Source organism: Belonocnema kinseyi, chromosome 7, assembly GCF_010883055.1.
Source record: "Belonocnema kinseyi isolate 2016_QV_RU_SX_M_011 chromosome 7, B_treatae_v1, whole genome shotgun sequence".
Lineage (NCBI taxonomy): Eukaryota > Metazoa > Arthropoda > Insecta > Hymenoptera > Cynipidae > Belonocnema > Belonocnema kinseyi.
This window is the reverse complement of record NC_046663.1, coordinates 114,111,106-114,127,004: the sequence shown is the minus strand read 5'-3', so window position 1 is coordinate 114,127,004 and position 15,899 is coordinate 114,111,106. Positions and strand designations below refer to the sequence as shown.

General features: G+C 29.9%; 1 protein-coding gene and 1 long non-coding RNA gene across 5 annotated transcripts; one reads left to right on the top strand and one right to left on the bottom strand.

Annotated features, from left to right (window-relative positions):
- The first annotated feature begins 1,748 nt into the window (after window positions 1–1,748).
- LOC117176881 (metallophosphoesterase MPPED2) lies at window positions 1,749–14,497 on the top strand. Of its 4 annotated transcripts, none has more exons than XM_033367240.1 (7): window positions 1,749–1,789; window positions 1,919–2,004; window positions 2,078–2,256; window positions 2,968–3,112; window positions 10,560–10,836; window positions 13,071–13,297; window positions 13,372–14,497. In XM_033367240.1, the coding sequence occupies exons 3-7, from the start codon at window positions 2,134–2,136 to the stop codon at window positions 13,497–13,499; spliced, it is 900 nt and encodes a 299-aa protein (XP_033223131.1). In that variant the 5' UTR covers window positions 1,749–1,789; window positions 1,919–2,004; window positions 2,078–2,133; the 3' UTR covers window positions 13,500–14,497. The 4 variants fall into 4 exon arrangements, with proteins under 4 accessions (XP_033223131.1, XP_033223132.1, XP_033223129.1 ...); XM_033367239.1 differs by having other exon boundaries at window positions 1,758–1,789; window positions 1,908–2,004; XM_033367241.1 differs by having other exon boundaries at window positions 1,755–2,004; window positions 10,650–10,836.
- A 90-nt stretch (window positions 14,498–14,587) lies between these two features.
- LOC117176882 lies at window positions 14,588–15,444 on the bottom strand. Its single transcript, XR_004467634.1, has 2 exons — window positions 15,214–15,444; window positions 14,588–14,896 (listed from the first exon to the last, which is right to left on the bottom strand). It is a non-coding gene; the product is annotated as an uncharacterized LOC117176882 (long non-coding RNA).
- Window positions 15,445–15,899: the final 455 nt, after the last annotated feature.

Below are 15,899 nucleotides of genomic sequence, written 5' to 3'. Positions count from 1 at the left end.
TAATTATTGTTTTAATTTAAAATAACAATAATTGTATAAATATGTGATACAAACATAAATTTAAAACACGTGAGCTTTAAATGAAACAAAATTTGCAGGATTAAATGCAGGCTGATTTAACGCGACTTTTATTTTTATTTTTTTAAAATAATAATTTCATTTTTGCGAGCGTTTTCTGTATTGTACAAAAATACAATGCACATTTTCAAATAACTTTTTATCATAAATACATTTGTTCAATTATTGTTATTTTATATTCCAACAATAATTTTTAGAAACTTTAAATATTAAAAAAGTTTTTTCTTTAGTAAAAATATTTTATTATTCTATTAAAAACATTTTTTAAACAAACTGTTTTTTAATTGTTCAAATTAGAGAGTTGTCTCGCCCGGATATTGTATAATTCGGAAATTTTCTGTCGGCAATTCTCAAATTCGGTAAGATTGTAAATTGTCGAGAATTTTCCAATCCGGGACTTTTATATTTCGATAATGTTATAATTTCGGAATTTTTACAGTGATGTGGGAATTTTATTTTTCGAAAAAAGCGACTGAAAAATCTCGAAAAATAAAATTCCCGACACTGTAAAATTCGTAAATTGAAAAATAACCAAATAATAAAATTCTCGAAATTATGAAAGTTCCGAAATATAAAAGTCGAATTGGAAAATTCAGGAAAATAAAATTCCAGACAATAAGATGTTACCGTATTTTAACAATCACCAGAGAAAATTCCTGAATTTAAACCATTAAAAAAATTGTTTATTGAATATTATTTATTTATTGAAAATACAATAATCGAATATATATTTCTGGATGAAAAAAATTGTTTGAAAATGTGCATAGTATTTGGAAAAAATATAAAAAAGTTCTGAAAAATCGAATTTTTATTAATAAAAAAATAAATAAAAGTAATAAAAATAAATTTTGATATAAATCGTTGTTGAATTGAATCCTGCAAAGTTTGTGCAAAAATGTTATTATGTAGGTACGAAGAAGATTTAGGCAGAACATTTTTTTCTTTCAAAGCGCACGTGTTTTTTAATGTACTTTTTAATACAATTTTTATAAAATTATTATTCAGGTGCCGGAGATTTCATTTTTTGGGATTTTTCATTCATCCCTTTTGGTCTTTTTTCAAAATAAAAAGTCAACATTTCAAAACATTTCAAAATCATCAAAAGTATCTATTCTCTTTTAAATTATTTTAAATCTTTTAAAACTATTTAAAAAATTTTTCGGAACTTCTAATTGTCTTTAGACTGATTCCCATTTTTCCTAACATTTTTGTAAAATCCTGCACACAAAATTGTTTTAAGAGCTTCCAGATTTTTCCTAATATTGTAAATCTTTTGAAATGTTTTGAAATATTTTTAAACATTCTCTTTGAGTTATGTACTTTTTTGAAATAAAAAATCATTTTAAATCTATCCAGAAATTTTTGTTTATTTTGTTCCTTTCTTTGAAACATTCAGAAACCTCCAGCTTATTTGATTTTTTTCTAAATTAATGTTTATTTAACTGTTATTTAAGAACAAAAATAAAATACTTTTACCTTCGAAATAAAAATAAAAACAAATAAAACAATCCTGTCCTGTGCTGCGCAAGCTTCACCCAACGAAAATATTCTCGACTAATCAGCTTTATCTAGAAAGAGATAGGTCTACTCTCATATGTTTTTCTCTCTCTCTAGAGCCCATTACCGTTTTCCCCACAGCATTAGCATTACCGGTCCATTTCTATATGTCGATGCCCGATGGTCCAACTGTCTATGCACAAATTAAAAAATAGTATGTATTCATTTTTATTTGCAAAAAAGTGTTGATATTTATTTACTACAAATATGTAATAACATCAAATTATTGATCATAAATAGTTATATTTGGTAATGTCTTGAAACTCTCATAGTCGATTCATAGGTTGGTGTGCAATGCACAAAGTGTGTTGTCAAGTTGCAATGGAAATGCGTTTTGTCTTCAATCGTAAATAATATTTTACGTAAAAAGTGAGAATTGTTTGATTTTCGTTGTCAGTTAATATTTAGTTAATAAAAGTAATAAAAATTTGCAAAAATACAGTGAACGTGCAATATTCCTACGATGCCATCGGTTCATTGAAATTTTAAGGTTATACGATGAAGCTTGCGGTCCATCCGCTTTCAAAAAATCCCACTGCTGCATGGGAGGAATTATCTCAACAACAAAAAGTAGTTAAAATCAATGCAAAAACTCCAAACACTGAGTCACCAAGTGATAAGGTACGAATTCATTTTAGGTCTTGTCAAATGTTTGTACAGTTTATTCAGCTGACATTTCTTAAAGAATCTTTCGAAAATCATTTTAGCAGTCTTTTAAAGTTCTTTTTGAATGCTATAATAAGCTTCAATTATAAGTTCACTTTAAATGAAGTTTATTACTTCAATCACAAGTTTAATAATTTATTATAATATCTGCAAACAAAAACTTCACTGTTGTAAAAGGCGTTAGAGTGATATTCTTTTTTCTGATATATTTCTTTTGATCTTTTGAAAATTCATACTTCACTGCAAGGACGATTATCTGGATATTGAAAAGAGTATATGATTAATATTCCATTTATTTGTTGTCAAATAATATTTCGGGTCGAATTGCCCTATACATTGAAATTATTTTAACGAATAGTCGAAAAGATAACTTCAAAGTCAACAGTTTTTTTTTAGCAAAATTAACATTTTTAAATCTTGTATATTCAACAAGAATATAAATGTTTGGGAAGCTAAAAGTCCGAGATTCATCTTTAACTTTCATTTGTTATAAGGTGCAACTTCATATTCCACAAGACTTCAAAATGTTCATTTTTCTAAAAAAAATTGTCTCTGATGCTATATATTTTTTTACTCGTTCATTAGAATCATTACATCCTCTTGTGTTAGATCTTGCAGAAAAGGAATGTAATAACAATAATATTTTATATCTATATATTATTACAGTTAAGAGTTGTGTGCATGAGTGACACTCATTCGCTCACACCATTCATAAAATTCGATATTCCCATGGGTGATATTTTCATCCACGCTGGAGATTTTACAAAATGTGGTAGTCTTCACGAAGTAATAGAATTCAATAGTTGGATTGGTGAGTTCAAGTAAAGTGTTTTCTACATTTTCATCATGTTGCCCTACCGATAGAAATCTCTAATGATTCTCTAGGGTCAGAGAAGCTCAGAGAAATTCTCCGCAGGCACTCATGTAGATATATTTAAAGGTCCAGGTAGTTCTTTTAAATGTTTTAAAGGCTTTAAAATTTCTTTTCCGAAATTGAAATAGAAACACGATCATAAACAACAAGCAGAGAGGCTGAAATTGAAATAAGAATTCGATCATAAATAACAAGCAGAGAGGCTGTATCAATAGAGTAGCTGACATTCCAGGGTCCTTTGTTAAGCTTTCGAAATAAAATTTAGAAATAGATTTTTTTAATTTCATAGTTAACAGCCTGAAACATAATAATACGGAATCTACGGGTTTCGATGATTTCAGATATCTAACTTTTTTTTTTAAATGCTTAAAATTGGAATTAATACAACCTTTCTGGTAAATGGAATGAGATACGCCAAAAAAGAAAAGATTTTTCAATCCAACTAGAAAATTTTATATTAGTATATAAGTTATAATTATAAATAAGTATAATGAGAAAATTCATTAATTAGAAAAAAAGTGTTAATAATTTGAAGACAAATTTAAAAAGGGAGGGTCGGATTAGCGAAGGGCTACTACTGTAAATAACTGCCTGTCCGGTACGTGACGAATACAAAAGGAATATTATATTACCGTCGCACCACTCTTAAAAGGACCTTGAAAAGGACCCAAACCTCTCAGACTATCTCAGAGACTAAATCGTTTCAAATCGACTCTGCCTATAGTCTCAAATGGGCAAGGCTATTTCGCTAGAGAATTCTCAGAGATTTCTATCGGTAGGGTAGCTTTGTAAAATAGTTACAAACTTAAGGTAGATGTCCCAGTAATCGTGAGTTTTGAGGTGTAAATGCCACAAGTAAGTATTTTTCGCATAAAAATACAATCCTAAAATATGTTTCAGTAAGATTGGACCAAATTGGTATTTTTTTTATACAAATAGTGCACATGGGTAAAAAAATGCATTTATATTGCCGGTGGCGATGAATCAAGAAACGTGCAAAATAACTTAAAATTTAGGTTAGGAAATGCGTTTCTTTGTTTAAGCTTTTAATATGTCAAGAAACTACTTGATCGGGACGAAAATAATTTTTTTTTTTATAAAATTTAATAAAATCTTCATTTAGTACCTTCTTGTTCGAGAAATATCGGCCACGATTATAGGGAGATTTCAAAAGCATAGTTGCTCGAGTAATTGTGACCGGTCACGAAGACTAGGACGATTCTGTCAACATTTTATTTCTATATTTCATTACAAATAATAATTTAACTAATTTCAAAAAGGCGTGAAATCAAATCGGAGAACTGACTTATTACTGCGAGCACCCAGGAAACAAACATCCATTCACTTGCATTTGAATGGGTTTTGAGATCTTTTGAATTGCGTATCTGTCACTGGAATTCCAGACAGCCGCCCATAAGCTAGAGTGAGTTTTGAATGAAAAATCAACTTTTAAATCGGCCACGTAATTTTTTTCTCGGACCCATTCAGTAGCGATTATGAATCAGCATTAGCCGATAGATGAACGATAATTCCGATAGAAAATTATTATTTTAAATAAAATAAATGTAATTTAAATAGTTTAAATTATTTATTAAAAAATAGTTCAATGGGCAACTTTTAAGAAAATCCTGGCTTACAAATAGTCTATTTTTATTTACAGACTATTTATTTTCAGGCATTTTAATTGATTTTTTTGAACTTTTTTTTTTGACTTATTTGCATCACACCACATCAGAATGTTAAACATTTATTTATTAATTTCACATTTACCATATATGAAACTTAAATTTACAAAAACTAATACTCACTTTTTATCTGATCGAAATTACCTTGACCAAAAATGCGGGTATTGAAATTCTAAACATTTGTATGTTTGTGTTGCAAATGGATATAAGCGAATTGCGGAGTTTGTTTCTAATACGCGGACTCCCTGACGCCATTAGCATGTGCACTGAATAAGTTGAATGTCTTAGCCGCTTAATTCAGTGTAAATATTACAATTGCTGTACAGGATAATCTAATGAAAATACTGTAAAAAGATAATTACAACGAAATAATCATTGAATTTATGAAGAAATTGTCGCATCAATCATAATATATTACAGTATTATTTAATTTGAATTTCTGTAGATTTTCATTAATCAGCATTCTGCTATTCAAATTTATTACCTCATACTTCTCGTTCGAAACAATTCATTCTTAAAATTTTATCTGCATAATCCACTCAATTGAACACGCCTGCGAGATAATCTACAATTGGCAGATTCACGCTTATTGAAAATTGCTATGTGCGCATCGTATTTTTACCACTGGGTGTGATCTTTTAAGAACTCCATTTCATATTGAATCTCAACCCATTCATATGCACATTAATTAATCGCAGAATGCTCATAGGAATTATTTCATTTTCATTAGTCTTATTCAACTCTATTCACTCTGCATTTCTACGAAGGTGGAATGGCAGTTTTAAATAACCGCGCACCGGTGTCCGATTAAAAATGTCGCCAACCGATTACATTTTTATTCCCGTAATCTGCAAATGACAGATATGCAATTCAAACCGATTCACTTTCGGAATATATGCAGGAGAGGGGGTGACGGTCAAAATAAGGAGAGTTATTTATTATTATATGGTAGATTATAATAAAGAGATTAATCATTAAAAAGGCAATTGTAATTGCACCTGCGAAACATGATGATGAGAGGAGAGTTAACCTCAAAATCTCAAGACATGGCTCGGCGGTGGTTCTGAACACTTCTGTCAGATGGCGCTAAAAACGATTGCGCGAAATTTAAATTTCATTATACTTTGCTATTATAGCTACGAATGAAATATTTCAATTTTAGGAAAATAATAAATTGTCATATCCGAATCTATTTCAGTTCATGCAACTTCAAGTAGAAGAATCATTCGCTTCTTTAATATGTTGTGCATTATAGGCTGTAGTGCCAGGTATTTCTTGTAGAACGTTTAAAATAAGCAACGTTTTTTTTTAGAATTTTCTCAAACATATCGTCAGAAAAGAAATTCATGCTTCGAGAGAAAAATTCTCGTGGCCACAAAAGTGGCTTAACCCACATGAAACGTATATAATGTGTCTCTAATAGAATTAAACATGTAACAAACGAAAAATAAAAAGTTGGAGTACTTGACAAAATAGTAATTTAATATTTTCAGAAGAATATTGTAACTTTCAAAATTTTTCTCATTCCTCGACAGATCTGGAATCTGGAAGGAAAATTTAAATATGTGTATTAAGTAAAAAGTTATAGCTGTTTAAAAACAGAATTTTTAGATATTTTTAAAGCAAACTTCAAAATTCAAATACTGATAACATCAGTTTTTTTTAAATCGTAAAAACAAGTACCGTTCAATTTTGTCTAAAAGACAACATATTTTGTCGCCAAGATATTCTACGATTTGAAGTTCAACTCTGGCCTCTGGGAAAAAAAGTTTTCTATGATTTTTAGAATTATAATGATATTGACGTTCAAGTCTTATGAAACAAGTAAGTTTAAAACTTACGAAAAATAATTGTTTTACCATTGTTTCTAGAATTTTTTTTAGAATAATTCAGTTGAGTATTATAAGAATTTTTTTTAATTTTATGAGTGCAGATTAGGGTGTTCCAAATTTTTTTGTCTCGAATTTTCATGAATATCGCCCGGAAATTTGTTCGAATCCACACAAAAATAAAGCCGTTGCTTTTGTTTTCAAGAAAAATGATATTTAGATGTAGCGCAAGCCCCATGAAGGTAAACACGTATTTCTCATAAAAAAAAGACGTTTTTTTAATTTTATTCAAAATCTTTAATATTAGATTAATTGAACTGAAACTCAAGTTTTATCTTCAAAATCAGCCATAGAACACAGATGAATAATTACTTTTTAAGAAGAACCACCCACAAGTATATGTTTAGTGTTAAAAAAAAACCCATAAGTGAAAAAATGGGGTTTACAAGTTTTTGGCGCTAATTATGATTTTTTGCGTTTTGTTAAAATTTAAATTGTTTCGAGTACATAAACTGCCACTTTATACTGATAACTTTTTATTCAAAGAAATTGTTTTCAGCTATTTCCTCGTAGAATAATTATATAAAATTTGAGTTTTTTCCACAATTTTTCACTTTTTGTCCAATTCTCAATTAAAGTGAGTTGTGTTCATTATTATTATTAATATTCAATTTGAATAATGCTAGAAAGTTGCGGTTTTTATCAAATGTACGAATTTTTGTCTACTTTTCACTGAGGGTGAGCTAAAAATTAATTCAACTTAGCAAAAATAATGATTCAAACAAATTATTGTTGTTTATAACTTTCTTCTTCGTTATTAATGCTATATAGATTCGTCTTCTTCTTAAATGTTTAACTGTTCAACCACTTTTTACATAGTACAGTAATAAATTATGCATTTTAGCAAACATAATTGTTTAAACCATTTATAATTGTTATCTGTTATATCTATTATTACTTTATATATATCTTCTCTTAGACAAGTGCTAAAAAGTTGCTGTTTTTTGAACTCTTAAACTTTTTCTCCAGGGTTCACTTACAAGTAATAATTGATACAAGTTTTAAAAAAAGACCAAATAATAAGTGAAACTCAAAAAGAATATTTTTTCGAATATTATTGTACTTTTTTCAAGTGAATTATTGTTGTGCTTGTTCTAATGCATAAAGAAATTAATTTAAAGAAAAAAGATATCTTACACAAGAGGCAAAAACAAATAGTGGAATAATTGTTAGTGGGTGGGAAGACTAAGTCTGTAAAAGACTTGTAAAAGTTTCGTTCTAAATTACCACATGAACTTTATTGCAAGACGCAAAAGAAAAATTTGGAATTAAAACTATTTTTGTATCATCCCCCCCCCCCCCCCCCCCCCCCCTAGAAAATTATATTTTTAATGTTTGTTCTCTAATGCTATAAAAGCAAAGTATAATGAAATTTAAATTTCGCGCGTTCGATTTTAGCGCCACCTGATAGCGGTTGTCAGAACCTCCTCTGAGCCATGTCTTAAGATTTTGAGGTTAACTCACCTCTCATTCTCATGTTTTGGTTGTGAAATTACCATTTCCTTCTTAATGATTAATTTCGCCACTATAATCTACCATATAATAATAAATAAGTTACTCTCCTTATTTTGACCGTCACCCCCCTCTCCTGCATATATTATCCGAAAGGGCGAAACAAAACACCGTCCTTATTCGGCCATAATTGTATGTCGAAATAAGATACCGTCGGCTATTTCGCCATACTTGTATGTCAAAATAAGCTACCTTTGGCTAATTCGACATACATGTATGTCGAAATAGTCGCAGCCTTTTTATTATGATTAAGGACATGTGATACTTATAGTTTCCCCGGCTTTTTTCCACAAAAAGAAAAATGTTTCAAAACTGAATTCGGAGATGCTATAAAATATCATAACGGACGTCCTCGGACTCTTTTTTGAGGGATAATAACAAAAAAAAATTATGGTGCTAAATAAAAATTTTATGCATATGCATTATTTTGAAGTTACGTCGTTTTTCATATCTGCCTTTCCGATAATCTGGAAATTATTTATGAAATAAACTTTTTGGATTGCCTGCAAACAAGGTTAGTTCCGGGAGATTAGTTACTATGTTTATTTGTAAGTTAAAAGTTTTCGGCAAAAAATATTGTGTAGTTTGGAAGTAACGCTCGGTTGAATTGTAACACACATAACCTCGAAATATACACGCACGTTGTTAGGAATATCAAAAATTTTTTGATAAAAAAAACACAAAGAAAGTGTGTGGGGACGTCCGTTAGCATGTTCGCTATCATTTCCCAGATATTGAAGGCAAAATATTTCTTATCCTAGGAAAAAAGCCGGGGGAATCTAATAATGAAAAAATCGATACTATTTCCTAAGCGCTATGCAAATTAATCACATTTTGCTAAATTAAAATTTTTTTGAATTAACATACAAAAAAAGTGTGTGTGGACGTCCGTTAGCATGTTCGCTATCATTTCTTAAATTTTTAAGACAAAATACTTATTATTCTAGAAAAAAAGCCGGGGGAACCTAAGACTGGTAAAATCGACAATTTTCTTAGTATCACATGCCCTTAATTATTATAATGTCTATCAGACGTACACTATTTCATCTCGGAGGTCTCAATCAGTATAAAACTAACAATACATCTTTCATTTTATTAAATTATAGTTAAAATACACTTGAAATACACCTCCAAATCGCTAAAAGCCGATTTCAAGAAAACTTAACCTTTTTCATGAAGACTGGGACAACGATTCACGATTACTAGTATATGGCAGATTTGGTAATCACGATAACTGGGACATCAGTGCCTTTTGACTTTTAATTTTTCATAAATAAAAAGTCATATTAAATATAATGTAAAAACAATTTTTATAATATTCTAGGATGTTAAATGCTTCAATCAGTACCAATTATTTTTTAAATAATCCTTCCGAAACAATTTTCCAAATATTTCAACTCAGTGAAATCTCTTATGCTCACGATTACGGGGACGTTTACCTTAGCTTCACCCATTTTTTCATATAGCGCTTTTGTTTCATCCATCAATGTGTAAAAGCCCTAGTCATATTTGGTTTACGTTTATCATTTGGTCAATTTTAAATACATATATTTCCCTTTCTTGAGATTGTTGAAAGGGAGTACTTCCAAGATGCATATATGATTTTAGTATAAATCATTGTTGGTTAGTTCCACGGTATATTTACCACTATTCAATAAGAGATTTCGAATGAAAATATTTTGTTGAGATAAAGGTTACATCTTTCAAAGAAGACCTAACAACAGGTAATGTTTTTAAAAATTTTGATTTTAACTTAATTCTTTATCAAAAATTGTTCGTAGCTAAATAAAAATATTTTTACAGGTCTTGTATTATTTTACATATACTAGCATCGCTAAATATGACAATTTTTTAAGAAATAAAATTTTAATGGCTCTTGGGAGCTGCTTTTGAATATTTATTTTTTTCTCGAAACAGATTTTATATTTTTAATTCTTCTTTTCACTCTTTATTACATCTTGGCGAGTACTAGAGAATTCTTTTATGTATTTTCATTTGAAACAAAAATCACGAAAGTTACTCAGAATCTGGCCTCTCTTAAAAAATTTAGTTCTGTTGTTTGGGAAGTTATAGCATGCCATAATACTTTAGTTTTTAAATGTTGTCACAAATTTATTGCAATGTTACAATAACGCAATGGCCCGCGTTAGAATTAATGTAATGTAATATTGGCTCACATGTACTACAATTTTTCCTTATATTAGTATTGCAAAATTGAGGTAAAATCCCAAACATTTTTGACAGCTTAAATTTTCAATCATTTGATTACATATACCTTAATAATTTTTTACATTTTAGGGAACTTACCCCATAAGCATAAAATAGTCATAGCTGGGAATCATGAATTAAGTTTTGATTCCACCTTTACACATCCGTTTTCTACTCAAGCTAGCGGTGATCGTCATAAGCACACTGGAACCAGTATTTTAGATAATATACCTACATTAGGAATATCGAAGGATGTACTCGCAGAAGCTATTCAAACGCATAATGTCAAGGATTATTTAACTAATTGCGTTTACCTCGAAGATGCCGAAGTGGTTCTGCATGGGATCAAAATATATGGAACACCATGGTAATTAAAAAAAAAATGTTGGAAGCGGTTTTGCATTTTTAATTAAGTTTCAGTACAGGATGACCCCTGAAGATTCGGAAAAAATTCCCGGTCAGTTCCATATTTAAAAGACTCTGTTTTTTTATTTTCATTTTCAAATTTAAACCTTAAGGAATAAGCAATTTATAATTTTAAGAATTAAAAAAGTAATCTCAAAATTAAAGAATACTATGAGCAGGGATTCGAACGAAATTAAGAAACATTTTCAGATATGTTTCAATTATTTCTTAAAATTCCATTTAATTTACCTGAAAGAAACAAAGAGGAACGTAACGAAAGTTTCGTTACGTTCCTTTTCGTTATTTTTTATATAAATACGCTTAACACATAATTTTGACATTGTGCCTTCGAAGGCTAATTATTTTTTTCTAATTTTTTAGACTAAGCTTAGTTTTTAGCCAAGTTCTTTTAAATTTATGGAAATAATTGGAAAATATCCAAAAATGTACCTTAATTTCGTTCGAATCCCTGATTATGAGTAAAAATTCTGAATTTTAAACATTTAAATTCAGTTTAAAATCAAACAATTACAAATTTAGAGGTTTTATATTGTACAAAATTGATACTCTCAGAAATAGAAGACCTTCAAATAAAGAAAATTTAAAATTGTACGATTCAAAAATAGAAGCAATCGAAATTGTACAACTTAAAACACATATACTTTTAAATTACCTAATTCTAGAAATTGCAATCTTGGTCTATTTGGCGTTGAATGTAATGAATTTATAATTGACCAAATATTAAAATGCTTTAATTTTTTAACTGTACAATCTTGAACGATTGGGAACCTTATAAAATGTGCAAAATTTGAAATACATCGATTAATATCCAGAGGTTCCGCGGGGCTAAAATAAATTTTAAAATCGTAATTACAACATTTTCTTAATCTAAATAATATGCAAATTTTTTTTTTTAATCTTGCAAGATTTTAATTTTTCATTCTTTCTAGGACTAACTCGCATTGTTATAAAACGCCAAGAAACTCAAATAATTTTTAATCACGAAAAAATTAATATTAACAATTTTTTTGAGCTTGAATTTTGAAGAATTTTTTACGCTTATTTTTATTCCGTGGAATCTCATGACGTTGATCGATCTATTTAAAATTTTACATAGGTAATAAGGGGCTCAAAATGAAACTTTTCAGTGCTAGGCTTTGTAAGTCTTAATTTCTTTTCGAACCATCATAATAAGAAAGTTTTCATTTAAGTCATATACACTTTACATATTTGAAATTGAGACTCAACATTGAAATTCCTGATAAAAAGGACACAGTATCAGTGTAGGCTTCGAAATACAGTGAAACTCTTCTATAGCACCGACTTTGGAGCTGACTGTGGGTGGGAACTAACTCATTATAGCCTGATCCGCTTTTGTTTGTTGACGCCTGACTGCTCGCCTGAGTGACAGCCGCAGATCCCGCACATCCCTGTTACACCTACATGCGGAGCAGCATCGATTCTGAGAAGGGCTATTAAAGGGTTTGACTGGAAATATAGTTCTTATTTTCAACCTACTTCCCTACTATTATTAAAAAAAAAAGTTATTTCATTTTATTTTAGGTTGGAAATCTCACTGTAGTATCAATACGAAATTGTAAAAAACCTTGTATAGTTGGATAATTATTCAAATATACTTTAAACAAATTTTCCTTACCTTATCGACGAAAAAATTGTAAAATTTTTTAACGGAGTAGTAAGAATACGGATTATCAAGAAACATTGCATTTAAACAATTTTTCCCCTTGATTTCTTATATGCAAATTTTCCTTTGAAAAAGGAAAGGTTTCTGAAAATTTTTCAACTAAATTTTTTAACTGTATTAAGTTTTCTGTTACCGTTAAAATTTATTTCTGTGATAGTAGAATAATTTCAACAATCACAATGTAGTGAAAAATAATTATTTAAAAAAAAATTATAGTTGCATAATTATTTGATTATGCTTTTAAATTCATAGATTGTAGCTAAAGAATTCGTGAAATTATGTAAAAATCTGAGATTATTAAACACATTTTTCAGTTAAATGATCATTTAAATGTTCTATAAAAAATCTGAAATTTAAAAGTTGAGTGTACATGCCAAAATAGAAAAAATTTAAAATTCCCACTGCACTAGAAATAGAAAACGGGAAATGGCCACAAATTTGTTCTTAGGTTTTAGTCAACTCCTTTATAAATGAATGTTTTAAAATCGCAGGCAGCCAGAGTTTTGCAAATGGGCTTTTAATGTTCCCCGAGGAATACAATGTCTTTCCAAGTGGGAGAGGATTCCGTCAGACACTGATATTTTAGTAACACATACGCCTCCAGTCGGTCATGGGGACCTTTGTTGTAGTGGAGTGAGAGCTGGTTGTGTAGAATTATTAACAACGGTCCAAAATCGTGTCAAACCAAAGTACCATGTTTTTGGTCATATTCATGAAGGTAAACCAAATTCTTCTCGTTTTTTAGTTTCTTAGTTTTCAGTTTAAAAAATTGTCTCATTTTTTCATCTTTAGGATACGGTATATCAACAGATGGGAAAATAATATTCATTAACGCCTCGACTTGTGATCTAAACTACTTGCCGAGCAATCCACCAATTGTTTTCGATATAACTTTACCTCCGGGAATTCAAAAGACGTAAGCAACTAACCTGGATCTTCGATATTGTCCTGAAATGTTTTTAGTTAGCAGAGAGAGAGTTTATAATTTAATTATTTTAAACATAATGTTAAAAGGTTACGATTTCAAGTTTATATATTTGTAATCTTATAATTTGAGTAATTTATTAGACGTAACATGTGTGTTAACAGGAAATACTGCGATTTATTAGTAAAATTTGTAACAATTGCAGAAATAGTTTCGAAGGATTTGATAGTTACTATTTAATCCAAATGTGATATTTTTAGTTTGAAGGATCAATGATGCGAATTCGGCTTGCACTGTGACATTTAACTAAAGGGATAAATAAGATTTGTAAATAAATTTTATACTTATTTGTTATAGGTACTTAAACCATCAAATATCATAGCTAATAATAGTTGGCGGTTCGCAGCTGTTTAAACAAAATTTTATTACATTAATGAGTTCTGAAATAATTGATCATGAGTGATCTACTGTGTAATATGAAGTACTTTTTCTATTTATTCTTGACTTTTTGTAGTACTAGCCTTAACCCCTAGTTTCGATACAGTACAAAAAAATTAAATTACAATTATTATTTATTCAGGCATTTAAATTATTATTTAATGCTGCAATCATTTTTGTTGTGAATAGCAAAATATATGCTTAGCGCGCATCTCCGAATTTAGGAAAAAAGCAGGGAAGACAGTTCTAGCATGTATTTTATGAATTGGCTGTAATTAGGTCTTAATGCTAGAAAGAAAAATTACTTTCTTATAAAATATAATTTTTTGTTGATAACATTGTACAAAAGCCCTATCACAAAACTTCGGTACATTGCACAAGTGTCAACGAGGAGAAGCTGGATTTTTTTGTTCAAATGTTCCAGAGGTTGTATTTCTTGGGAGTTCTTTTACATTTCTTTTATAATTTAAGTTAACTAATTTTTAAATAGGTTTGTCGAGGCAAATTTCTTGTAATATCGTTAATTTGTTATTCGAATTAAAAAATGCCAAAATATTTAGTTTTACATTTGAACTAACTGCTTACTTGATATTTCATCAAAAACATATAGAATTAGTCAAATGTCTCTTAATGAATTAGTTTTCATTATAGATTAAACTGCTTCATTTATTTAGTTGTTATAAACAAATCGTACATTTTTTCTGCGTAACAACTTTTTTGTTCTACACAACTTCTGGACTTTTTAAAACTGTAAGTTCCACTTTTACCTCGCTATGGTAGAAACTGTCTTATTAGGGTAAGTGCACTAGTGGTTGGCAACCCTCTCTCACTTCCTTTAAGGCAGTAGTCGGCATGCTCCTGATCAAGTCAGGCTACCCTGACCGGGCTGACCAATGACCTACTTTCTGGTCAGGTACCTGCGAGCTTGGGCAAACCACCCCTTTTTTAGGGGTCCTTTGTTGGAAAAAAGGAAAACATTTCAGATAAAAAAATTCTTAATTTTGCAATCAGTGATTTGAACGTAATATATTTGGAATCTACGCATTTCTCCGATTCTTTAGACATGTCATTTGTATATAAAGGTTGTAAATTTGAGAATTATTTAGTATTAAATTGAATATTAAGCTGAAGTTTCTTTATATAAAACTCCGTCAAATATTAAACTTTTATAGGCAAGTAATATATCAGTGGAATCGAAAAAAATCGTAGATGCTGATTATGCCATTTTCAAATCGCTTGCTGAAAAATAAAAAGTTTTTAAACTTCCTTACTTTTACATGCCTGCAGGCGAAAGACGCCTGCTGGAGTAAGCTCGTTCACACTGAGGTCCATGGATAGACCGAAAAGTAGTAGAAAAAGTTAAGCCGGGATGGGCCTGGCCATACCTGAAAACTGAGCAAAAAATTTGCCGACCACTGCTTTAAGGGCACGGTGTGCCCACTCCCATAGAAAAGTGGACGATAAACGTTCTATCGTCTGCTCAAGTTCACTGTAGCTGAAACAATTATATTTTTTTTGCGTGATGAACTTGGATTCACAATGGATTTTCACCGATAACACAAACTACAAATGGAACCGAATAAAATCGATCAAATGCAATACAATGTTAAAGTCTGTTGGAATCTTTCTATGATAGATCGATTGCAACAGGCTTAAACATCTGATTGCATTTCCTCGATGATAGATTTTATTTTGTTCAATTTTTGGTTTGTTTTATTGGTTATTATTATTTATGTATTTATTTCAGAAAGAGAAGTCAACATAACCTAAAAATTAAGGTGAGCAGGAAAGGAGAGGGGTCGTTGCTGTAGACAATAGTTCTTGCTACGTCCCCCTAGGTGGCGCGGATCTCACATTTTTGTAACGATCGCATAAATTTGCATTCCATCCGCTAGGAACAGCACCGTCGCTTCCATAGAATGCGCGGTTTCGATTCGAAATTATAAAATATTCGTGC